This window comes from Haliotis cracherodii, unplaced genomic scaffold (genome assembly GCF_022045235.1).
Source record: "Haliotis cracherodii isolate W230 unplaced genomic scaffold, xgHalCrac1.p SCAF_2, whole genome shotgun sequence".
Lineage (NCBI taxonomy): Eukaryota > Metazoa > Mollusca > Gastropoda > Lepetellida > Haliotidae > Haliotis > Haliotis cracherodii.
Genome location: NW_027266275.1, coordinates 50,909,458 through 50,936,918, shown reverse-complemented (window position 1 = coordinate 50,936,918; position 27,461 = coordinate 50,909,458). Strand labels below are relative to the sequence as shown.

Here is a 27,461-nt window from a genome sequence, read left to right as displayed (position 1 = left end):
TGATCTGAACCCCATCGAACACTTGTGGGATGAGGTTTAAAGGCATCTGCACAATGTGCGCCCAGTCCCTACAACTGCCGATGAACTATGCACAGCTGCTTTGGATCCATTAAACTGTCTTCAGTCAATTTTTTGTCAATCTTGCCCTATTAGTATTTCTTGTCTTTACTGTTGAAAATAATAACATGTATACTGCATACTCGACCTTGCGTTTCTTTTGCGTGTGAGTATATTATTAACAATGTATTATAAATCTTCTAACAGAAAGAAATCATGTACAATTGTGTACCACACTTTTTCCATGCTATGTCCTAACTTCACACATCTACAGGAGAGACAGTACTGGTCACTTGCTTATAGCCTTCACTTGAAACGAGCTTGATGTTCCTGAGAAGGCTGTTATTGCCCCGAGGATGTTCTTGTGATCTCCAAAATGTTTGATGCGATATGTTCCTGGCTCCTGACTGGCTGGGATGTTCCAGGTGACCTCAGCCTCACTTTCACCCAGGATATAATTTGTGTGATGCCAGTAGAACCTGAAGTCAGAGAACATAGTAACGGTTCCATCATGATGAGCTGTCAACAACTAGTGAGTGCAATTACAATAGTATTGTGATAGATCACTATAGTATTGTAAAATAATTGTACCACTATTATTGTACCACTGCAGTTGCCCCCCCTGGATTTTTTAATAGTTTTATTTGAATCAAGTTGGGGACAAGTGATACTTGTACAAATATTTGCCCCCTCCCCTGTCTAAAAAGGTTAACTACGGCCTTGCCTATAGCCCATATAGTTTCGCTCCCAAGCCAGACATATAGTTCTAGGTAAAGTAATCAATGTGACAAGGCTCTGGAGAAGCCAACATAGAGTCTGTACACACTACAACGTCTTACATACCAGTGGGTGAGAAACCCATTTGAGATTACTGGTATCAAACAGAGTGTGAGATCGAATTCCACTTCTATGATTGGATACTCCATGGTGATGACCTGAGGTCAGATTATGACTGATTTTAATTCTTGATTGTAATTCATTGATAAGTTACTTGTGCTTCTTTCGAATTCACCTACGTCTATGCTGAAAGTTTATAGTTTTAGAGTGTTAGATTGCATTATCATCTTCACTCTGATAATCCAGAGCAAGGAGGAGGGCAACACCAAGTTTGGGAAGTAAGCAGTAGGCCAGAACACATTAAAAATGACCGTTGTGTTATGTATTAAATCACCACTGTGATCATGAGAATAGACAAAATAAGCATTGATACTATGCCAAAATGGTGCAATGTTTGGGTGTGTAAGAAACAGATTACTGCACTGGTGCCTGTCAGATACCCGGGTAGTGATGTCTCAGTTCACACAGGAAACAAAGAGTCAGAGCTAGGTGACTTTGGCTGACAAAGTTGTTACTGAATGACTGGTATCAACATTGTACGGGCATCTTGCTGTTCACCTGGTGTGTCGGCTGGAGTCGGTGAAGATGACGTCCCACTCCGTCGCTGATCGCTGCCTTTCCACCGTCAGGAACGTCTCATCTCTCTGAATGGCAGGAAACACAGAATGCCCTGTCAAGTTTTCTTGACAATACAAGTGATGCTTGAATACACAGGTTCTGTATGTAGAGGAGTTATTAGCATAGTATTTCCCTTTATGGGTAAGCGACCTTAAATCCTCCATTAATACTTTTCATTCACAAAAGATGGGTTTTGAAACAACTTCTGTACTCTGCCAGTAGGACACACTGGAGGTGACTTGTTTGTTTGATAATGGTGTTATGAAATTTTCAACAAGTCTGAATTAAATAGATCCAACGAACAAGGTGATAATGTGTTACCTTTAGAGCATTTCTTGGATCACCACTGATGAAGGATACCGTTACTGTCGAGTTCTGTCAATAGAAATAGACTGTGCAGGTTGTATTGTGTAGATTGTTACCAAAATACAACCAATGGCTTGTAATAGGTTTTATTCATGCTATTCACATACATTATTTGTTTGGGGGACTTTCCAGTAGCATTAAAACTAATCAATCATTACTACTGAAACTTGAACTCATTTCAAATCATATTTACTTGGCATGGATTGCAATATATGTGAATTATCAGTAAGTAAAGAGACAATTAGAAGACAAACATATTGTGTTTTTAATGTGTCCTGCAGATTTAACTGGGCTAAAATGAATGTTGAACTGGGTGTGCAGCATGAGGTTTCAAATGTTATATTTAGCACAGTTATATTCATGGTAGACGTATGTGCAAGGCTTATAAAGTAATTTGTTTTTTCCCAAAGTTTACTTCAAGATGCAGATATTATTATCATATATAAATACTATGAAAATAAAAACATTAGAAATAGAAGTAAGGCTACTCTAAAAATTCAATTTATTGCTGTAATTGATATGAAAGCCTTATAGTCATTGCCTAGATCTCCCCTAACAGCCAATCAGTTGCCTAGATCTCCCCTAACAGCCAATCAGTTGCCTAGATCTCCCCTAACAGCCAATCAGATTGTGTATTTCTTGAGCCCATTGCCCAAACAATACTCGGTAATGGTGGTAAACACTGGTGGACCAAAAGATTGAATATCAAGTTGATTTCAAACATTATTGTAATTCCTTTTTCCATTTCATCTTCTATTATGTGAAGTTACTTGAGTGTAACCACTGTGTCAGGTCCTCCAACCATGTCACGGAGTACAACTGTGTGACCGATAACCCTGTAACACTCCGCTCTCCAAACACTGAACATTGACAACTACGTATACAAATAGTTTCTGTATCTGGGGAAACATACCAACAATCTTTACTTAAACCTGTGATAGACATCATTTCTATGCATTACTGCTTTCTTAAAATTCTAGATTGTTTCCCTTCACTAAAACAAATTTATTTCTTTCCCATCCTGCATCTAGGCATTTCACTAAACACTTCCTGTAAATCAAGCAATAAAATTGGTCTGACCTAATGGTTTTGGTTCAAATGGAAACAGACTTGGGTGATGTGATACATACTCCATGACGTGTGACATACTGAAGGAGAACACACTGTCACCCACCTGCTTATACTCCTGCTGAACATCGACGACCACATCCCCGTATGTCTTGCCTGCTGGAGCTGCGTCAAAGATGACCGGCGGCAGGAAGGACAGTTGACGGTCAAGCAGATTAGGGGGGTCTGAGCCAGGAGGGGAGGGTGTGCCCTGAATGGAAGGGTATCTTTCAGAGAAATCCTCGTAGAACTCATGAATGTAAGTAAAACAATCACCATAATAAATATTACTTTCTGGCACTGTTTTAAGGCATATAATTGCAATGTTGAATGTTTGTGGTAAAGACAGTGAGATCTTGAATTAGCATATGACTAACACTGTGTACCTTTGTCATCCAGCCAGCACTGGGTGCATGTATGACATAGCATATAATGTACCCATTCCCATCTTAGGTCATAATGATAGCTATTCATGATTCTATATTAAGTGTACCCATTCCCATCTTAGCTCATAATGATAGCTATTCATGATTCTATAATAAGTGTACCCATTCCCATCTTAAGTCATAATGATAGCTATTCATGATTCTATAATAAGTGTACCCATTCACATCTTAGGTCATAATGATAGCTTTTCATGATTATCGAGCAAGTGTACCCGTTCCCATCTTAGGTCATAATGATAGCTATTCATGATTCTATATAAAGTGTACCCATTCACATCTTAGGTCATAATGATAGCTCTTCATGATTCTATATTAAGTGTACCAATTCCCATCTTAGCTCATAATGATAGCTATTCATGATTCTATAATAAGTGTACCCATTCCCATCTTAGGTCATAATGATAGCTATTCATGATTCTATATTACCTACTTCATGTGAACATGTAAGAAATCGTCATTAAAATGTCAGCTATTTGATATACCGGTACTCATCTGGTACACAAGCAGGAGCACATACTGGCCCAAGGCTCTTCTGACTGCAAGGTAGGGATGAACAACATGAACAATACTCTACTTGCAGCACATACAAGAGAGAATCTTGTGTTGAAAATAGCAACTCACTTTGGTCATATCCTGTGCTAGTCCCACTAGGGTCTGTATGTATGCCTGTAGAGTGTGGGGCCCGTATGTAGTGGATGCTCCCTCATAGCGCTGGACCTGCAGCATGGCAACAGACAGTCACACTGGGACAAACAACATGTCTCTCGCTACAGATTGCCCTGTGATGCATGTGGCAGACACGTCTAGCCCAGCACACTGTATTCATCTAGGAACATAGGAATTTAACGATTTTGGTAGAATGGCACTACAAAGAGTGAAACACAATATTTGGGCTTCCAGTGGGGTTCTGTCTAAACTGATGCTAATGACAATAAAAGATTTGAAACTTAAAAATGTTCAAGATCTTTGTCCAAAATGTGCGTGCGTGCGTACGTTTTGGATAGTTGTTGCCACACTGGGCAAGTCTGGCCTAGACATCCATTGATTGATATTATCATTGCTCCTGATGCACTGAGGACACTTGATATACACATTCTGTGTTTCGAAATTTGATGTAGTCCCACTGTACAGTAGGTACCTCTAATTTGGAACCGAGTGCTTCAGCCAGTCAGGGTTACAGTGTAGGATATCAAAATCATTGCTTAACACACCCACTATCAACCGTACCGTATTTCCTCTATTAGAGGCCCGGGCATCTATTAACTTTGCACTAGCCATTGACCCAGCTATTCGAGGTTGGCATGTATGTTTTTAATGCTGGCACAGTGACAACTCACGACCTTACTGAATGCAGCCAACTTTTTATGGATCAATATGTTGGCTATTGATGTATTTATACACACTTTTTTGTGGGAAAAAGCTTAGTATTTAAATGTGGTTTCAGTAGGAAAAAGAATGCCTTTTTTTTAACCAATCAGAATCAAGCCTTCTACAATATCAGGGTAAAATATACTTTGAGGGAATGACATTTTGAAAAGTAAGAGCAAGAACTCTGTTCATAACCATGATAACATCATTAAGAAAAAAAGGCATTATGCCTTTAACCTTGAGTACTTTGCATTGCTTGTGAAGGCAGCACCTGTATAACCCCAAAATGTACTTGGTATTTGAAGTTGATTAATACGAAATAAAGAGATGAAATCCAGCCAACCTGATATTCCTCAAAAGTAGCCACATAATCAGCATAGGTGTTGGACAGTCCAGCTATTATTGGCACTGTGTCTTGAGGGAAGCCACCAGATACCAGAGTCTGAAAGGAGAAAACACAGAATGCTGGACCTCAAACCTCAAATGTCAGACCTCAGTGTGTCAAATCTCAGTGTGTCAGATGTCAGTATATTAAATTTCAGTTTGTTAGACCCGAGTTCGTTAGATGTTGGTTGGTTGGTTTGTTGTTTTAGGCCTCACTCAGAAATATTCCAGCTATATGACGGCGGTCTGTAAATAATCGAGCCTGGACCAGACAATCCAATGATTGATATCATGAGCATCGATCCACGCAATTGGGATATGATGACATGCATCAACCACATGAGCGAGACTGACCACCCGATCTTGTTAGTCGCTTCTTACGACAAGCATAGTTGCCTTTTACGGCAAGAATCGGTTGCTGAAGACTTATTCTATCCCGGATCTTGTTAGATGTCAGTTTGTTGGACCTTAGTTTGTCAGATGTCAGTTTGTAAGACGTCAGTATATAAGATTTCAGTTTGTTAGACCCGAGTTTGTTAGATGTCAGTTTGTAAGACCTAAGTTTGTTAGACTGAAGTTTTTCTGATGTCAGTTTGTTAGACTGAAGTTTGTTAGATGTCAGTTTGTAAGACGTCAGTATAATAGATGTCAGTTCATTAGACTGAAGTTTGTTCGATGTCAGTTTGTTAGACCTAAGTTTGTCATATGCCAGTTTATTAGTCCAAAGTTTGTCAGATGTCAGTTCATTAGACAGAAGACTGTCTGATGTCAGTTTGTCAGACCAAAGTTTGTCAGTTCATTAGACTAAAGTTTGTCAGATGTCAGTTTGTTAGACCTAAGTTTGTGAAACGTCAGTTCGTTAGACCTAAGTTTGTCAGATGTCAGTTTATTAGACCTAAGTTTGTCAAATGTTAAATTGTTAGACCTAAGTTTGTCAAATGTTAGTTCGTTAGACGTACGTCTGTCAGATGTCACTGTATTTCAGCTGAAACCGAAACTCTTTATACTTGACACACTGTTTGAGACGATAAATGGAGATTCTCACCCAAGTGTCATTTGAAACAAAATATATACCAACAGGAGTAAAAAAAGGTATTTGTCTTGGGGTCTTGCACTCATTCACAACCTCACTAACTTAACAGGTTGGTACTTGGACTGTGATGTCTTGGTGTTCGTGGAGTGAAATGATTTGATTTGTTTTAAAATAAAGGCAATCCAAACTAGTGGGTTGTTGATTGAGAAGTTCTGAGCCTAACATTAAAGGATTTGTGTAGTAGTGAAATGTTTTGTTGTGGATATTACATGATGTCACAGAGGTATATCCACAACAACTAATAAATAAAATTATAAAACAAATAGTTTCCCTGTGACAAGTCAGTCAAACAAGCTGAACCAAGGTTCTTGCAACAATTTGTGACTATAGATAAAACCTGGGTTCACCACTTAAGGACTGAGTAAAAAAACAATCAAAACAGTGGAAACATTTGACATCACCGTCACCAAAGAAGAGAAAGACTGTCCCATCAGTTGGAAAGGTTATGGCCTCCGTGTTATGGGATGTGGAGGTTGGCGTCACGGTGGACTATCTTCCGAATGGCCAGACATTAACTGGAGCATATTATGATGCATCTTTTGTAGCAGTTAGGGCAAGAAGTTAGAAGATGAGAACAGTGGGGCTCTTCCATCTGGAACTAAGGTCAATATCAACACTGTGTTGTCTTGAACTATAGACAACTTCCCCCATGACTTGAGTTAAGAAAGCTCCAATGGATTAGCAAAGATTAGGTTATATACTGCTGCAACAGCATCACGATACTTTGTCTATACCAACATGTCAGTTTAAAAACTAACTGCTGCAACAGCGTCACGATACTTCTCTATACCAACATGTCAGTTTATAAACTAACTGCGTCAACAGCATCACAATACTTCCCTATACCAACATGTCAGTTTATAAACTAACTGCTGCAACAGCATCACGATACTTCCCTATACCAACATGTCAGTTTATAAACTAACTGCTGCAACAGCATCACAATACTTCCCTATACCAACATGTCAGTTTATAAACTAACTGCTGCAACAGCATCACAATACTTCCCTATACCAACATGTCAGTTTATAAACTAACTGCTGCAACAGCATCACAATACTTCCCTACACCAACATGTCAGTTTATAAACTAACTGCTGCAACAGCATCACAATACTTCCCTATACCAACATGTCAGTTTATAAACTAACTGCTGCAACAGCATCACAATACTTCCCTATACCAACATGTCAGTTTATAAACTAACTGCTGCAACAGCATCACAATACTTCCCTATACCAACATGTCAGTTTATAAACTAACTGCTGCAACAGCATCACAATACTTCCCTATACCAACATGTCAGTTTATAAACTAACTGCTGCAACAGCATCACGATACTTCTCTATACCAACATGTCAGTTTATAAACTAACTGCTGCAACAGCATCACGATACTTCTCTATATTAACATTTTAGTCCAAAAACTTACCGCTGCGACAGCATCTCTTGTCCTACGCCCTGACATTGTACTGAAATACACAAGAAATAGAAATCACACTTCTGAACATCTATCACACAGACAAAAATTGTACTGATTATGTAAAATGTACAGTGATAAATTGCTTTCAATATTGAAGGGTACATTCTTTCATTTATATTAAAAAGATCAACAACAAAGATGGAATATCTCACGTGACTCAATGCCATCATAGATCTCTATATGACCTCAGATAAGCCGATCTCATAGATAAACTGAGGTATTAACTTGGTCCTTGAAATCTGTATCAAAATGTCATGTGCTGTAGATAACCTAAAACTTTGTCTCGCCATTGGTAATAAAAATGTTTTTAATTGTATATCTGGACTTATGTTTGTAATCTACTTAATCTTTTTTATTAATTTTAATCAAACTTTCATTCAGTCATATTTACATTGATTTTGGTGTCCCTCCGGTACTTACAACTTCCGTTTGGCCAGTTCCATAAGGTCCGCTCTACCAACTCACCGTTATTTACAGCAACCATAATCATATTACTGCTATTGACTCCTTGAAACGAACCTTAGATGACAGAAAATGGATACCTATATCATAACTGCCATACTTTAAAGTAATATTTGTTGTAGTTTGACGATTAGATGTCAACATATTGTTTCTGAGATGGAAATAGCGAGATTGCGCAAAACCTTAACAGTGATTTGTCAAATTGTTCCATTCTAAAAAAGTATCTGCTAATACACAAAAGTGTTACGGCTCAACCCAGGTTATGGTTATCATTATTTTAAATTCAGAAGAAATTGTATCTGAAATTATTATTTTATCAGGAATAATATATTCCAATATTGTGTTATTTTAGTTGCAGCTCCCACCGTATATACTTAAAATTATAAGAACCACAAGCATAGCACTTTGGTACAGATGGTATGGAGGATATTTTTTGACGTATGGAATGATTTTGACCAGTCACCGTAGGGACTTCCCACGCTACATGTAATTCGATTGCGAAAACGTTATGTTGACAAACTGCCTCAAATATGACTTTTAGCAAGTCATGGTACGGCATTTATGATATGTGTATCCATTCTCTTGCAACTAAAGTTTGTTTCAAGGCATCAATAGCGGTAATCTGACCATGGTTGCTGTAAATAATGGTGAGTTGTGCGATCTACTGATCACTTCGCATACGATTTCGCCGAAATTATTGTAACCATTATCATAATTATTGAATGAAATTTTTAGTATAATTAAAAAAAAAAATTGCAAACATTAGTCCAGGAAAACAATGAACATTTTTTTTATTACCAGATATTATAATAATAGGATCAAATTGCATATTTCAGTTCGGATTTGTTGACTGGTATTTCCGGTGTTACGTGATCACGGTGATCAGCTGATAATATTTTCTGAGATGGGGGAAAGTATCGCGTCATTGGAAAACTTGAGTTCATTGAAAATGTTAGTAAATTTGGGGAGCCATGCTTTACCACGCGCTATAACCGAGTTAGCGCTATATTGAAGGGCGAAATAACGAGGGAACACTGTATATAGTAAAACCTGACATTAAAATAACATGATATCAGAAAATATTATTTGTAGTAAAATAGTAATTTAAGACACTACTTTTTCCGATCAGATCATCAAAATTCTTTTCCGTTATATTATTGGGTATTTTTAAGCTAATCACCAGTAGATTGGGAGAACACGTGTGTTTAGCTGATTGCTATTTCCGCCTTAGTTTACGAGACAATGCACATGATAATAGTAATGTTTAATCGCAAATTTCACATTTTCATTGACAAAGTTTGTTATGGCTTTGTTGATTTAACTGAAACGATACAATGTATTTCTTTTACCAACAGAAAAAGAGTTTTGTGAAAGTGTAACCCATACATACTGATTCACATGTCACAAACTGACTCACATATCACATACTGACTCACATGTCACAAACTGACTCACATATCACATACTGACTCACATGTCACATACTGGCTCACATGTCACGTAGTGATTCACATATCATGTACTGACTCACATGTCACATACTGACTCACATGTCATATACTGACTCACATGTCACAAACCTGAATTCTGCTGGTACTGCAATGATGGCAAGCTGGCCAAGTCGGAGTATCTGGACATCAACAATTGCTGGTTGCCAAGGATATGGCCAACTGATCTGTTGTAGCAATCGACACATAAAAGACAAATGTCACACAAACAAAACACTACATAGGGAAATTTCACAAATCCTAACAATAAGGCCACAATAAAACATTGACATTTCACAACAGATGCTTACTTTGGACACCAGGCATTCTTCCGAAATTAATTTCCCGGTTGGCAGAAAACTTATTCAAACAAACTCTCTGCATGTCATCTTATCCCATTTGCGTGGATCGATGCTCATGATGTCAAACACTAGACTGTCTGGTCCAGACTCGATTATTTACAGACAACCGTCATAAAGCTGGAATATTGCTGAGTGAGGCATTAAACAACAAACGAACAAATCAAATAAACTGCCTATTTGCAACAATGGCAGCATAGATTTAGGCAAGAAAAGATAACTGTTGCCATCTGTTGAACTCTTCATGTCACACAAGACACTGACAGTGGGCTCACCTCGCCAGTATCCAGCAGTATTGGTTTAGGGGCATGACATGAAACTTGATCAGGAGTCGGAGTTTTGATGAAATCTCTTATCAAATTCCAAAAAGGGTTAGATGATGTTGATCCTGCAAACAAAGTTTTTAACAGATACTAACAAAGATAGCTGAATTGGTATTTAAGCATGTCCCTGATTCCCTCTTGTAACACAGCAACAGCCAAGTTACCTCTGTGCTGGGTGTAACATGCGGTAACGGAATGAACACACATGAAGCACCATCCTTGTGAATGGTGGGGGTGGCATTAAAATGTAAAAATAACATTTAAGTGCAGTAGTTGTATAGGTGTGCCAACATGAAGCATGAATACACAAGCTAGGTACAAAGCAGTTTCAGACAGTTTGCCTTGTTATTTTTCATGGAGTATGATGACATCGTATTTCACTTCGGATGATATGCACTATCTTGAGGTATCTCAAAACACACCTTATTCCTCAGTGTGTCATTCAGGCACCATAGTTTGGCTGTACTCAAGACAGTCTAATACAAGCCTGCATGCTACATTCTCTTTGAAACAAACAGCCCCTCGAGACCTGATATTGCAACTGCAAATCTTTAACTGGACTATATGCAAGAGCTGCTCACCCTGTTTAAAATCAAACATTCCCGGTCCATCGGTGGTGCCGGCAGCAAAACTGTAGCCCATGGCAGGCTTGCAGGTCTTCACCTGCAGCAACAGAGGTGGACAATGTCTGGTGATCAGCCTTCACAGGGCCAACTGTTCCTCTGACAAACACTTTCATACACTTCGAAACTGTTTCTCAATCCTGAATTAATGTCATTCATAATCCATATCTTTTCTTACAGAAACAGGGATTTACTAGACGCACATGTTACATCTTATACATTTAAAAGTCAGTCAATAAAATCAATAAAATCTTGAAAAATTAGATCTATTTCAAATTACAATGTGACAACTCAGCCTGAAGGTACCCGAAACCACCCACTGATACTCACAGTTGTACCATTGACTGCCACATCTACATCTGTCATATCAACATATGTGTGTCGGAAATCTACAGGGCCCGACAGCCTGATGGTGGCAGCATGGTACAGCTCCTGGTGAAACATACATCAGATCACTGTCGGATCACTCATGGCTAAGTCATTAAGACAACTGTTTCAGACATTTACTTTATAACCCACATAAATGCACTGCAATTTAAACACAAACTGTAAGTTAGACAGAACAGTTATTGCAAAACACAATACCATTCGATAGAGTACAACACCCAGCATAATACAATTTCTGTTCTTCCTCTTGTTTGCTTTTAGCACATCACATTCTATGATTCATTACACACGTAACAGTTGATCCAACTTTCAATGCAGGTCCAGGGCAATACATTGTTGACATGTGAAGGTATCAAGTTATCAATATCACTCCACATTATCCATAGTATCAACAGACCTAATACACATATATATATTAGTTCAATCTGAATTACAATTTGATCCAAAAAATTAATTTCTTGGAGAGCCAAGCGTTCATCATGTTCATTAAAAATTCAAATCTGACAATCGGAGTTATCCCCCTTAACCCCCTCATTGCTTCCAAAGCAATCTGGTGAACCTAGTTCTTGGGAGACGTGTTTTGTCAACATGTGGAATAATGCAAGGAAATCTACATTGAGAAGCATTGCCATACAATCGCAACCATCTATTAGACATTCCGGAATGTTCCTTTGTTCAGTTTTCAAAATTTTAATTGAGAACTGTATCAACATATTTTTCAAGCGTAGTCTGAAAAGGAAGTCGCCAGGTTGAAACGAGTTCTGTGAAGCTCAAGAAAGTTGTGCTTTCTAATTGGCTGATGTCGACTTCTTTTTAGTCGTTTCAGTGTTCGGTCAAAATTCACAAAAGGTCGTTCTGACATGACCCATAATGGGATATCCTCAGATCTTTGTTTAGCGGCAGCGAGAAGTTAGATCTGATTTTAATGAGATTGGTTTTTCGCAATTATGATTTTAGATATTGTGCAAAGTTTAATTGAGTAATTAATAAATTATTGTATATCGCTGTCTATAAAGCGACCCTGCCTATAAGGGCCCCTCCTGTAAAAGTCTTTAAAATGCTAATATATATACCCCGTCTATAAAGAAAATCGGAATGAAGGACATCACCAGTGCATACACAATCCCTACATTTGCAATAAAAATGTATTTGTCTTCCACAGAAAAACCCCAACATTTTATCCCTACAGCAAATTCAGGTTAATAAACATGGATAACAATTACACTTGGTCAATACAAATTTTAATTTTGAGACGATACACCTCAGACATGATGATTTACCTTCTAAATTGTATTTCCTTTTCTGCTAGGCATTGACTACTGTGTGAATTGTCTCATAAAATAAGCCGAAAACAGCAATCAGCTGTACACGTTTCCAGGAATCTACCAGTGATTCGGTTAAAAATGAACCAATAATACAACTGTAAAGAATTTTGAAACGGTGATCGGAAGAATTGTATCTGAATCTATTGTCTTATCCGGAATAATATATATCATGTTATGTTAGTTGCAACTTTGCCATATATACATTGTATTTGAAATAAATTAATAACCATAAGCGTAGACCTTTGGTACAGCTGATTGCTTCTGCTGGATAGGCCAGATATACAATGAACACTTTTTATAACCAGACACTGTTGTTTGATTAATTTGTGTACTTCTGCACGGATTTGCTGACATGGTATTTCCGGTGTTAGTGCTCACAGTAATGTGTCTGTGTTGAGGAAAAAAACATTGAAACTCTTTAACCCTGTGTTTAAGGCGACACCCCCTTGAAAGCCCTCTAATTCTAGGTAAAAAAACTTGCCCTATACACAGCGATACATGGTACTACACTCATCCCCATTTTTAACTCAAAATGATCTAATTCTCTTTCACTCGTTAGAAACATTTAGAAATGCTCATTGTTATCAAAACTGTATCTAATGGGGACTTATTTAGTAATCTATATTCATATCACAATATATGCAATAGATACGTACACCTTAATTTGCTGAAGGGATACGATGTGGGTTTTTTCACAGATCATAATGTTTGATAAATCTATGAATAATAAACTACAATTCTAATCTTTTTTTCAAACTCTGAAACGTGCAGTGTAGATCGTGTTAGGTAGGCAGAGCAAGCATGGACTGTTGTGTTGGTCATCTACCACTGGACTCCACCTTGACCAATCCGCTGATAGTCTATAATGCCCATCAATTATTTGGACACCAAAGGTAGCATAGTAGCGAGTGGTCACTGTGCTGATATATGTTTACAATCCTTATACTTATATTGCAATATGTTTACAATCCTTATACTTATATCGCAATATGTTAATACTTATGTAGCAAAATGTTTACGATCCTTATACTTATATCGCAATATGTGTACAATCCCTATACTTATATCGCAATATGTGTACAATCCCTATACTTATATCAAATATGTTTACAACCCTTATACTTATATCGCAATATGTTTACAATCCTTATACTTATATTGCAATATGTTTACAATCCTTATACTTATATCGCAATATGTGTGCAATCCGTCTATCACAATATGTTTACAATCCTTATACTTATATTGCAATATGTTTACAATCCTTATACTTATATCGCAATATGTGTACAATCCTTATACTTATATCGCAATATGTTTACAATCCTTATACTTATATTGCAATATGTTTACAATCCTTATACTTATATTGCAATATGTTTACAATCCTTATACTTATATTGCAATATGTTTACAATCCTTATACTTATATTGCAATATGTTTACAATCCTTATACTTATATCGCAATATGTTTACAATCCTTATACTTATATCGCAATATGTGTACAATCCGTCTATCACAATATGTTTACAATCCTTATACTTATATTGAAATATGTTTACAATCCTTATACTTATATTGCAATATGTTTACAATCCTTATACTTATATTGCAATATGTTTACAATCCTTATACTTATATCGCAATATGTGTACAATCCGTCTATAGCAATATGTTTACAATCCTTATACATCTATCGCAATATGTTTACAATACTTATACTTATATTGCAATATGTTCACAATTCTTATACTTCTATCGCAATGTTTACAATACTTATACTTATATTGCAACATGTTTACAATACTTATACTTCTATAACAAGAGTATAGTGCTTCTAACTGTCACATCAGCCAAGTCCCCCCTCGTGTACACAGACATAGCACATCCTTGATATTATGTCCTCATCATACCATGGCCTTGTTGTATTGATTCTCTCCAATGATCTTGGTGCTCTCGAACATATCTCGGCCAGGACCCGCTGCAACGCACAGCTCGTTCTGTGGGGGTAAATGAGAACAACAGTGATTAAATTAGGACTATTTTTGTTACAAATGAAAGACTTTATAAGAAATTCAAAAGTGGTAACTACCTTGCCGTGGCAGGTGCTTGTCAGTATATCACATGGCAGACCGCTGTCAATGCAGTGGGGGCCTTTAGTATTAGGGGACACGTCTCCTTCATTGCTCTGCGCAAATGCAGCAACAAACGCTCCCTGAAATCACAAACATTATAGAAAAAGATCTAAATAAAATACAGACAGACAGACAGACAGACAGACAGACAGACAGACAGACAGACAGAGACAGTAAGCTATGTTAAAGGGACATAACTCTGTACTGACCTTTCCTGGTTGTGCACCGTTGTTCATAATTTCCTCTGCCAGCTGAGAGGCGTAGCCCTTGTTGTCGCCACTGATCAGGCCATTCGTGTTGTTCATACTTGTACAGTGCACAGCAAACCAGCTAAACAGAACCAACATTGCAGGGCAAACTCAGAACAATAACATTAATAGAATATCAAATATCATTTAACAGCAAGAATGGATGCTACAGAGGAGTTCCTAGAGAACTGAGATTTGCTGACTGACCTGATCATGCCAATGTCCTTTCCTTCAGCATCCAGCATCTTCAGAACAGTCATGTTCTTGTCAACATTGTACTTATACCTGCAATGGAGGGGAGAACACCAGTTACACCCAAATACATGTAGTCCACAGCTCATTTCTAACTTCTGTGTAACATTATTGTAGGCATTCACTAGTCACTGGGACTAGAGGGCTAGTCGGCTCGTAGCCATGTCTGACCCAGTACATGGCAGTTGTGTCGCCAGTACTTGTATCTGAAATGTACAAGGCAGTTGTGTCGACAGTACTTGTATCTGAAATATACATGGCAGTTGTGTCATCGGTACTTGTCCCTGAAATATACATGGCAGTTGTGTCGACAGTACTTGTATCTGAAATGTACATGGCAGTTGTGTCGACAGTACTTGTATCTGAAATGTACATGGCAGTTGTGTCGACAGTACTTGTATCTGAAATATACATGGCAGTTGTGTCAACAGTACTTGTATCTGAAATGTACATGGCAGTTGTGTCATCAGTACTTGTCCCTGAAGTATACATGGCAGTTGTGTCGACAGTACTTATATCTGAAATATACATGGCAGTTGTGTCGACAGTACTTGTATCTGAAATATACATGGCAGTTGTGTCGACAGTACTTGTCCCTGAAATATACATGGCAGTTGTGTCGACAGTACTTTATCTGAAATATACAAGGCAGTTGTGTTGCCAGTACTTGTATCTGAAATATACATGGCAGTTGTGTCGACAGAACTTGTATCTGAAATGTACATGGCAGTTGTTTCTACAGTACTTGTATCTGAAATGTACATGGCAGTTGTGTCGAAAGTACTTGTATCTGAAATATACATGGCAGTTGTGTCAACAGTACTTGTATCTGAAATGTACATGGCAGTTGTGTCATCAGTACTTGTCCCTGAAGTATACATGGCAGTTGTGTCGACAGTACTTGTATCTGAAATATACATGGCAGTTGTGTCAACAGTACTTGTATCTGAAATGTACATGGCAGTTGTGTCATCAGTACTTGTCCCTGAAGTATACATGGCAGTTGTGTCGACAGTACTTATATCTGAATATACATGGCAGTTGTGTCGACAGTACTTGTATCTGAAATATACATGGCAGTTGTGTCGACAGTACTTGTCCCTGAAATATACATGGCAGTTGTGTCGACAGTACTTGTATCTGAAATATAAAAGGCAGTTGTGTTGCCAGTACTTGTATCTGAAATATACATGGCAGTTGTGTCGACAGTACTTGTATCTGAAATGTACATGGCAGTTGTGTCGCCAGTACTTGTGTCTGAAATGTACACGGCAGTTGTGTCGACAGTACTTGTCCCTGAAATATACATGGCAGTTGTGTCGACAGTACTTGTATCTGAAATGTACATGGCAGTTGTGTCGACAGTACTTGTATCTGAAATATACATGGCAGTTGTGTCGACAGTACTTGTATCTGAGGTGTACATGGCAGTTGTGTCGACAGTACTTGTCCCTGAAGTATAGATGGCAGTTGTGTCGACAGTACTTTTATCTGAAATGTACATGGCAGTTGTGTCGAAAGTACTCGTCCCTGAAATATACATGGCAGTTGTGTCGACAGTACTTGTATCTGAAATGAACATGGCAGTTGTGTCAACAGTACTTGTATCTGAAATGTACATGGCAATTGTGTCGACAGTACTTGTATCTGAAATGTACATGGCAGTTGTGTCGACAGTACTTGTCCCTGAAATATAAATGGCAGTTGTGTCGTCAGTACTTATATCTGAAAAATACATGGCAATTGTGTCGACAGTACTTGTATCTGAAATGTACATGGCAGTTGTGTCGACGGTACTTGTATCTGAAATGTGGATGGCAGTTGTGTCGACAGTACTTGTATCTGAAATATACATGGCAGTTGTGTCGACAGTACTTGTATCTGAAATGTACATGGCAGCTGTGTCGACAGTACTTGTATCTGAAATATACATAGTGGTTTTGGCGACAGTACTTATATCTGAAATGTACATGGCAGTTGTGTCGCCAGTACTTGTATCTGAAATGTGGATGGCAGTTGTGTCGCCAGTACTTGTATCTGAAATGTACATGGCAGTTGTGTCGCCAGTACTTGTGTCTGAAATGTGGATGGCAGTTGTGTCGACAGTACTTGTATCTGAAATGTACATGGCAGTTGTGTCGCCAGTACTTGTATCTGAAATGTGGATGGCGGTTGTGTCGACAGTACTTGTATCTGAAATGTGGATGGCAGTTGTGTCGACAGTACTTGTATCTGAAATGTACATGGCAGTTGTGTCGCCAGTACTTGTATCTGAAATGTGGATGGCAGTTGTGTCGACAGTACTTGTATCTGAAATGTACATGGCAGCTGTGTCGACAGTACTTGTATGTGAAATATACATAGTGGTTTTGGCGACAGTACTTATATCTGAAATGTACATGGCAGTTATGGCGACAGGACTTGTATCTGAAATATACATGGCAGTTGTGTCGCCAGTACTTGTATCTGAAATATATACCAGTAGATGGCCCTTAATGTGAAAAGGCTATCGGTACTAGACTTGTCAAATAACACATTTATCAACCTGGATACGAAAGCACCAACTGTGCAAGGGCACATCATGTGATAAACATGTTATTTGAGAGTATCTGTGTCTCACCTCTTTCTCTCTGCTTCTGGGTTGTTGGCATATGCAGCAGGACTGCGGTTGATGTTGGAGTTCAGTAGTTCCCCGCTGTTGATGAAGATGTTGCCAGGACGGACAGTGCTATGGGCCATGCGGATACTCTGCAGCATTAAGACAGAACAATGTGGTGGTAACCAAAGCAACAGTATTGGTGTTGAGTAGCTATCACATTCAACATCATTAACACCATGAAAAAGTGAAAAATATGAAAGTACTGTGTGTTATCTTTCTTCATCCAGTGTATTATATCACCACTCCAGTATGACACATACCCTGCAGCCATTCACCACCAGTTCTGTTTTCAGTTCATCCTCTCTCCAGTATGACTCATACCCTGGAGCCATTCACCACCAGTTCTGTTTTCAGTTCATCCTCTCTCCAGTATGACACATACCCTGCAGCCATTCACAAACCAGTTCTGTTTTCAGTTCATCCTCTCTCCAGTATGACTCATACCCTGCAGCCATTCACCACCAGTTCTGTTTTCAGTTCATCCTCTCTCCAGTATGACTCATACCCTGGAGCCATTCACCACCAGTTCTGTTTTCAGTTCATCCTCTCTCCAGTATGACACATACCCTGCAGCCATTCACCACCAGTTCTGTTTTCAGTTCATCCTCTCTCCAGTATGACACATACCCTGGAGCCATTCACCACCAGTTCTGTTTTCAGTTCATCCCCACTCCAGTATGACTCATACCCTGGAGCCATTCACCACCAGTTCTGTTTTCAGTTCATCCCCACTCCAGTATGACACATACCCTGCAGCCATTCACCACCAGTTATGTTTTCATTTCATTTCAAGTAACACACATCTTCCCAAGGCAAGGGCGTTAACAGACTTTAAAAGTCCAGTTTCAATTTCTGGGCTCGATCGTGGCTATTATGAGTCATGTTCCTTCTATGTCCCCACTATTAACCAATCAGATTCCACCTCTCTTGTCACTTCGCTTCAAACAAAATGGCAGTGCCCAGTCAAGACGACATCATTGATAGTTAAGATCTATATTGTAATAAAACAGGTTTACCTCCTGTAGTGCATCATATCACTTCAGCACCTTGATTAAAAACATGAAAAGATTTTGAAATATGCATTGACGCCAAGCTGATGGTACACATGTTCTGCAAATCCTGCAATGGCGGTTGCCATGTTGTTAATAACCAGATGTCAATATCGTTACGGGATGTTGATTGGACTATGCATAGACTTGCTAGTCCAGCCAAAACATAGCTCCATAATTCCAGCCTAGTTCTGCAAGGGTGAAAACTGAACTGTGAAAGTCTCTTGCATTGGGAAGATGAGTGACACAAAGCTCTAAATAGATGTTCAATCAAATTACACTGTTGCTTCATGACTAAAACAAGTGGCACTTGTACACCTTGTGGAGGCCCCCCTCACACAACTGGGAAAATCTGGTAGCATAAGGGCTTCCCATCTCACCACTGAGGAAAACATCTTTTCCACCTAAACATGCATGCTCAGTAAAATATCTACCTATAAACACAGCCTCTAACATGTTCCAATATTGACATGAACTTTGTTTAACGCCACACCCAGCAATATCCCAGCAATCTGACTGGTGACTGTATATATTCCAGTCTAGGCCAGACGAACCTGGTCATACCATGAGGTTTGTCCCACCATGTTGGCATACGTACAGGCGGCTATTCGGTCAAAAAATACAAAGTTGAAATAAAGGACAAAAGTATGAAATAATAGTCAAATGTTACTAATAAAGGTCAAAATACAAAACAAACTGACGCCGGTTAAGAAATACAAAGCTGACATAAAAGTCAAAAGTACACAAAATAATAGTCAAATGTTATGAAAAGATGTCGTGTGAAAAGAAAGAACAATGTGTACTAAAGAACATCCGTGTGCACGAAAGGACACTATTCTGCGAAAGGCATGGACAATAACACAAATAAGGAACGCTGGATGGCGCTGCAATTTGGAAAACCTATAGACCTTAATCGGCTTTTTCAGCTGTGTTTATGATAACTGCATGCTCTGGTGCATAAAGTATTGCGTCATTCCTCGTGCACCTACCGTCTTACGTCACATATGTATAATGTGCACTTAAGAATTGACTTTCACTTGTGTGAGTTGATTGGAGTATGAACCTTCATAGAGTGAGGGCCAAACAGTATGAACATATTTCTGTATAGCTGTTAAATAAACAAATTGTCCTTATATCGGTGTAGGATAATAAGTGGCGACATTTGCTGTTTTTTAACGCATAACTTAATCTCGGACAACATTTAGCAGTGTCTCTTTTTCAAATCTTTTAATATTTGCAGTTACATTTACACCACACCATCAGACAGGAAAGTGAACATTTTACATCTCTGCATAATTTTATAGTCTGAGGTTGCCAGTGCCGCGCGAGCACAATTATCGCACAATGTTCACTTTGTAATGAAGATGAGATGTAATGAAAATGACATAATACACTGTGCACCTCAGCATGCAGTTATTATAAACACAACCGAACAAGCCGATTAAACTCGGGATGTTTTACAAATTGCAGCGCCATCTGGCGTTTTTCATTGTCAACGTCCTTTAGCAGAATAGTGTCCTTTCGTGCGCACTGACATTCTTTAGTACACATTGTTCTTTCTTTTCATATGACGTCTTTTCGTAATATTTGACTATCATTTTGCACACTTTTGACCATTATTTGAACTTTGTATTTTTTAACTGGCGTCAGTTTGTTTTGTATTTTCACCTTTATTGGTAACATTTAATACTTTATTCGTAACATTTGACTATTATTGCGTACTTTGGTCCTTTATTTCCACTTTGTATTTTTTGACTGAATGGCAGCCCATACATACAATGACACACACAAGATTAAGATCATAAAGCTGTACACTATTAACATGATTAACATTCATTACCTCAGTTAAAAGAAATACTTACATCAACAATGCCATCTACCAGAGCTACAAAGGACTGATTGACAAATCCAAGGGAGGTAATCTCAAACAACAGGTACTGGTGGAAGCCTGCGGGTCCAGAATGAGTGTGTATACCACTGATGCACAGATTCCTCTCTGTGTACAGGCTCCCATACTCACTGCGCAGCCTCTTCACAACCTGTATAGAATCAGAGAGTATACATAAACACAACCACACCAGCTCCTGTTATCTGGGGTGGCTTCATCAGAAGAGAACGCATTATACTGGTTGTAAATCACAAGTTGTCCAACCTATCAAAGAGTAGGTTTGTTCAGCAGCGGCAGCTGCTAGCCATAATTAGAGGAATTTATCAAAGTCTCAATGATACATGTGCATCTCTTGATCCTTACCAACATATCTATGTATAAGTGTAATAAATGCAATAAGACCCCTGAAGATCCGGTGTAGAATAGGTCTTCAGCAACCCGTGCTTGTCGTAAAAGGTCGTAAGAGGCGTCTAACAGGATCGGGTGGTCAGGCTCGCTGACTTGGTTGATGCATGTCATCATATCCCAATTGTGTGGATCGATGCTCATAATGTCAGTCACTGGATTGTCTGGTCCAGACTCGATTGTTTACAGACCGCTGTCATATAGCTGAGTGCGGTGTTAAACAACAAACAAACAAAATGCATTAAACTGAAAATGGTTCTTCCCTTGAAATTACAGCTGTTCTTAATTTGAAAATGGACTTTGGATATAAGGAACCATTTCTAAACTTATTTCAGTATTGAAGATTACACTTTTCATTGCAGAATAATTTGGGTAAAATAATTTGTGTAGCTCATGGAACATTCTTGAATATGATAACATTTCCCTGCTACATGTATAACACATAAATGGGTCATATACATATCCAATTCAGTTTCTTTCAATGTTAAATGAATATTGTCCATCATACAAATCCCTATGTACCCAAGATGCTGATGCAGGAAATATCATTTAAATTTCATTAAACACTGACTGATTAAGATGAGAAATTTAGACGTTTATCTATTATTGATAAGGTGATTACTTCTACCACTAGACATGCTAGACCGTACTTAATGATTGGAAGTATCCTAAAAAGAACAGGCTGAAATGTACCCATATAATGAAAAGTCACATAAGTAAACTTAAGGGAGTAGCCTATTTTCCTCAGGTCAAACCTGTCCTTGACAGCCATAAATCAGGAGTGAGTTTCCCTGTCTGTATGAACTCTGCCTTCCAATGCTCTGTTAAGTGTTCAACTATATCAATCCCCATGCCAGGTATTTATCTGGGTGTTCTTGGAGGACAATACTCGGCCTCAAATTTAAACATTTAGAATTTATTACTTTTACTAATATATTAATCATGTTAATTTCTTAAAAAATGACACAAGGTTCCCGGACCCAATAAAGAGAGAGAGAGAGGACTTCCAGCTTAGTTTGGCAATGAACATGATGACCATGAACAGAGTGCAAAAACTGAATTTAAGGAAAATACAGAATTTCAAAAGATTTTCTTTTTGAAACAAAATACCACTTCGAACAAGTGCATGTCAAGCACCTAACTGTATCCTATGACATAGATCTATAAACTAGATTGGCAATTGAAGATCATATTTAATTGCAATCGATTTTCCAAAATATTAAATCTTATTCTTAATCATGTTAATTAGTCAAATTAACATAAAAATACAGTAATGAAAATCGTTTAACATTATATAATGCTTACTGGATTTTAGGACATCCTATTTGTTTGATAGCATGGAGGAGTGTTTCTTATGTGCTGTATCAACCAGGAGAATCTGGGGTAATGTACTTCTGTTTCAGTACAAAAGTCTATAATCAGGATAATGTGAACTTCTAAAGTCTGAAGAATAGTTTACAACAAAAATTTGCCAAAGAAATACACAGACACAAGTATTTCATATATGTAGTGCCTTTTATCATGTTTATTATTTATTAGTTAGTTTAAAAAATGCTTACCCTAAAATACAATGTAACTAAAGAAAAACAACAACACAATTTTGAACTAAAAGATTAGTCCTGATACTAATGAACAAAAATACTAGGTCACACCAGTTCCAATTTCAGGTTGTCTTTGTCAGCGAGTCTCGTAAACCAGTTAATCATGTCACACACATGGGACACCCACGAGGGCTGGAATGATGAAGGCCCACTAAACGATCAAGATCAATTTAGATATATTTGCTTCTCATAAGTAAATAATCACAACAAACAAGCATGTCTCTAGCACTCATACAAGCTCAAGCTCCACTCAGAGTCAATGCCACAACATAGTTTGGTATCTGGGAGTGGGAGACATATATTATCTGTGGGGGCAAGTCAGTGACAAGTAGATAACGTGTTCAGTGTTTCCACTGATAACAGTCTTGGTGCTTTTTGTATAGAATATATGACAAGCAGGGCTGATGTGCTAACTGTACACATCAGGAGTCAGTGAACTTTCATCGATCTCAAAGAGAGATGGTTTTACACTGTGAGGTGCTGAGTGAGTGAGTGAGTTCGGTTTTACGCTGCTTTTAACAATATTCCAGTTGTTTGATGGCGTGTTAGCCTAATCATGCTAATGTGGGAGGAAAGACAAAAATGTGATACAGGTCTCAGACGTTTATCACTTTGGTGAAATTCAAGAGCACAGGTACAGTACTGTCAAACCGAGGAATCTAATCGGAATTCAAATCCACAATGATAGGTTTCTGGAGTGCCCAACAAATTGCGGCACCTCAGATGACTTGGACATGGGGAGCATGACAAACAATGCACTAGCTGCCTTGATAGAACCTCCATGGATAGAACCTCCTTGACTACATGCTGACAATACTTAATGGCAATGATGCCAATAAGCACTTGTGAAAAAGCTCCGTCAAAGGTGTTTCTTCTTTTTTAAACATTTATATCAATAAATAGAAAAGAGTTCCACTGTCCTGATTGAAACAGCTAATATAACATAAATTGTTGAGATTTCTTCCAAGAAATTCAGCCAACCTTGGTTATGATGAAGCATATCATTAGCAGCTATTCACATTTATTTGATAAAAAAAACAAGAATCAGCATCTGACGTGTCTTGATATACAACTGTTCATTTAGTGTGTCACCATGGACTTAAAATAGCCAATTTTACCAACACATATCTGGATTTTCCCGAAGCAAATAAACTACTTTTTCGACAGCAAACATGTCAAATGCTACTGATTAACACTGCCAATTCCACAGAATTACTATCTTACCTCTAGTTTGACATCTTCAGAGACCATGCAAGAATCTGTGCTCACAAATACGGTCCGAGTCTTGTTGCCACTGTCAGCAAACACAAACGCTCGACTATACTGGCGCAGATGGATGCCATTGCTTGTTTGTGAAGGATTGGCATAACCCATCTGTAGAGATTAAAATAAAATTGTTTTTGAATTATAAATATAATGGCCAACCTTAAGCAAGCATATTATTGAAGTTATATTGATGCAGTGATTCTACCATCATGATAGTTTCTACTGTTGAAACAAATAAGTACACAGTCAAACATGTCCTAGATATAATGAAATAGTCAAAATTCTTTAACATTCTTCAACCCTGCCAGCAACCATAAAAATCATTTGGATTTATATATTGGGTGAAGGCTAAAACGGCACCTCGGCAAAACATCACTGATTTCTCTGGCGAAAACGACATCGCATTTGGAGAAAGTGACTGCTATAAGTCGGGCGAAAACGGCACCTCTATTTTTAATAACGATACGAACGATTTATGTAGTGGTATATATGATTTATTTACATGTTATTTGATGCATTTACATGTTTTTTCCTAATTTAAAATAGTTACTTGTCACGGTCATCTTCGTCTTCTAAGAGTACATCTGAAGCTGTAATGTGGATTTCCGATTGGTCTGGTACTCTCATTCCTTCTGCATCTTCTGATTGGAAACTGACATCAAAGTTACTGATCACCCCTTCTATGACGGAATCTACGCATTTCAAACAGCAGAAAGGGAAGTCTTCTTCAGTCCAGGTAATTTCTCTATAATGGGCTACAGAAAGTCTGGTACCACATATACGATGGGTCCACTGGTCGATCCACTGATCATGCTGATACAGGATGTTGATTTTTTCTTACATTCTTCTCGCATGCAACACATTGAAAGGCCATTGTGAATAATTGTGATCTGACAGCACCATGTTAGGCCTCTTGATATTGAGTTAAATTGAGTAAAGGTACTTAAAACTTCAAAGCATATAATGTTTCCACAGTAAGTTAGTTGCACCTCCCAATCAGAGTCGGTGAGTAAATTGGAGTAGGTGGCTAATTTCTAATGTAAACTTGTTTTAACATTTCACAATTATTGGTGTTTCATTTATTTTACTAAGGTAAAAAAAAGATAAGGTGCCGTTTTCGCTGGGTGACCTTTTGCTGAGGTGCTGTTTTAGCTATAAGCCTATATAATGCATAAAAATGCAATGTCTCTCAGCTGTAACATACACTAATGTTGCTGTTTTGGGCTTATTAACAATTTACACACTTGGGGCACATGAACAAAGGCTAAATAGAAGTCACCCGAATCAGCATATATATTGTTCACAGATTTATGATATCTATAACTACATATAGAGATTTAAAGTACACAATAGACTGGCGCCAAGGGAGTAAGGGACTGGAGTAAATACTCAATGGTTCAAAGAATTTTCAGAAGCACATTTTGTCGTCCTGTTAGTTCATATTATACTTTTTTGTGTTAAATAAAAATATAACGTATATTTTATTCCAAAAGATATAACAAAATAGGGTTATTGATTTGTATCTTGATTCTACCAAGCACAGGACCATACAACTAATATTCTATACTTACAAACTCTCAGGCAAGTTTGTTAGCATAGAATATTAGACTATCAGTTACATGAAACACATGAACCAAGTTACACTCAGTCTATGTCTATGTTCATGCAATGGTAAAAATAAAAATTGCTGTAATGTTGATAAAGAGAGCAGTACCATGTTCACTTCAGCAGCTGGTCCGGTGATGTCACCGATCCCTGTCCCGATAAGGAAGTTAGTGGCGTCATTTCCATCAGAACTTGGAGAAACTAGACCCCAAACACAACAGCATATAGAGAGCACATAAACACACGTCTTCCAAGGATCAGCCGCCATTTTGAACTAGTGCGACATGTGATTCGTGTCACGTGATAAGTTTGATTTCCGGAATTATCTGCAAAGGGGGGAGGGCTGTGCTGTTTTCCAATTTTCTGTACCCCTCACTGAATCAAGAAAAATAATCATACATTCTTTACATGTGGGATATTTTATTTCAAGGTATCGTGATAGTGTATGACTTCGTTGCCTTTAACATTGTAGGCTATACTTTTCGACACAATGAAATGTCAATAAAGATCCCCGTAATAATAATGGGTTAGTTCATGTGATACCATACAAATTTCCCCATGTGGAGATGCTACTTTCCAAACACTAGTTACGTTGTTAACGTCCCTCGAGCTTCTGACGAAGAGACGGACACGTCGATAAAGAGCACTGGAGTTTGGGTGGGGTGAAGTTGGGGGGTCGTTAGATATAGCTCCGGCATACTTGTGTGATCTGGTAGCAGCTGGTGCCTGGAATTATATCATACCAAGTCTGTCTTCCCCACAAAAATTATACGTTAAATTAAAATATATTCATCTATTCTGACTCTACGTCACTGTCTTTAGGCCATTTGTGTGGCATCACTCTCACCAAGTTTTACTTCCTTTGTATATTAGGTCGCACTTTGAATACAACACACATCTTGAAATCTTGAAAATCTTTATTACAAGAGCACAACACTTACCTAAAACACCAATGTCGATATCATATTTCAATCACGACTGAAAACTCTAATAAATAAGATTAAACATACTTCTATCAGCAAAAGAGCGCTTTCAAAACTGCTAATAAATTTTGTTTGATCATAAAAACAAAACAATGATAATGTATCTATAGACATGATATGTGTATAGCAGTTTTAAAGTCCTGCTCAGTAATACCTGTGCACACAGCAGCTGTGGGGAGATATTACTTCACATCGTACATATACCGGTGCTTCATCCTTTAGCAATAACTGCTCATAACTATATATAACAATGTGTGTACGCTTGAAAAAGACGACGATTAATGTTCTGGTCTACTGGCCACCTTTATAGGTGCAGGTGTCAAATATTAATGTGTATATATTGCCTATCATTAACGGCCTCTGCTGTCAACATTTAATTAACATTAAGTCACCTAGTTGATCATAGGCATATAATATATATCGCCAATATTATAGATTTTTACAACACGTCGATGATTATAATTGACACAATTGCAGTGGTATTGATGATAATGATGACGGTAATAAAAGTCATTCATTTACTGTGTCAAGAATATGCTTTATTGACTTTTAATTGTCCCATCTTACAATGAAACGCCAGAAGCATTTGTCACCTGTTAAGATCTAGGAAGTTGTTCTGAATATATTATATTGGAATGTGTACTG

The 27,461-nt window shown here is 38.0% G+C and overlaps 1 protein-coding gene across 1 annotated transcript; it reads right to left on the bottom strand.

The window, feature by feature from the left end:
- On the bottom strand, positions 1-26,101 carry LOC139468186 (neutral ceramidase B-like). The gene is made up of 19 exons (XM_071249994.1): positions 25,943-26,101; positions 24,187-24,336; positions 20,931-21,107; positions 17,981-18,108; positions 15,316-15,393; positions 15,070-15,190; positions 14,818-14,940; positions 14,639-14,725; positions 11,342-11,443; positions 10,970-11,051; positions 10,341-10,453; positions 9,800-9,894; positions 7,707-7,746; positions 5,143-5,241; positions 4,053-4,148; positions 3,053-3,196; positions 1,834-1,887; positions 1,453-1,538; positions 1-536 (listed from the first exon to the last, which is right to left on the bottom strand). Exons 1-19 carry the CDS (start codon positions 26,099-26,101, stop codon positions 347-349), a joined length of 2,124 nt encoding a protein of 707 aa, XP_071106095.1. The 3' UTR covers positions 1-346.
- Between the last annotated feature and the right edge of the window lie 1,360 nt (positions 26,102-27,461).

Bases quoted from the DNA above. Each gene is read 5' to 3' on its own strand.
- LOC139468186 (XM_071249994.1), bottom strand. From the start codon at position 26,101: ATGGCGGCTGATCCTTGGAAGACGTGTGTTTATGTGCTCTCTATATGC. The intron at 9,895-10,340 runs GTGAGCCCACTG...TTGCTACAACAG, and splicing joins TACTGCTGGATACTGGCGAG to ATCAGTTGGCCATATCCTTG. The intron at 5,242-7,706 runs GTAAGTTTTTGG...TTCTCCTTTCAG, and splicing joins CAAGAGATGCTGTCGCAGCG to ACTCTGGTATCTGGTGGCTT.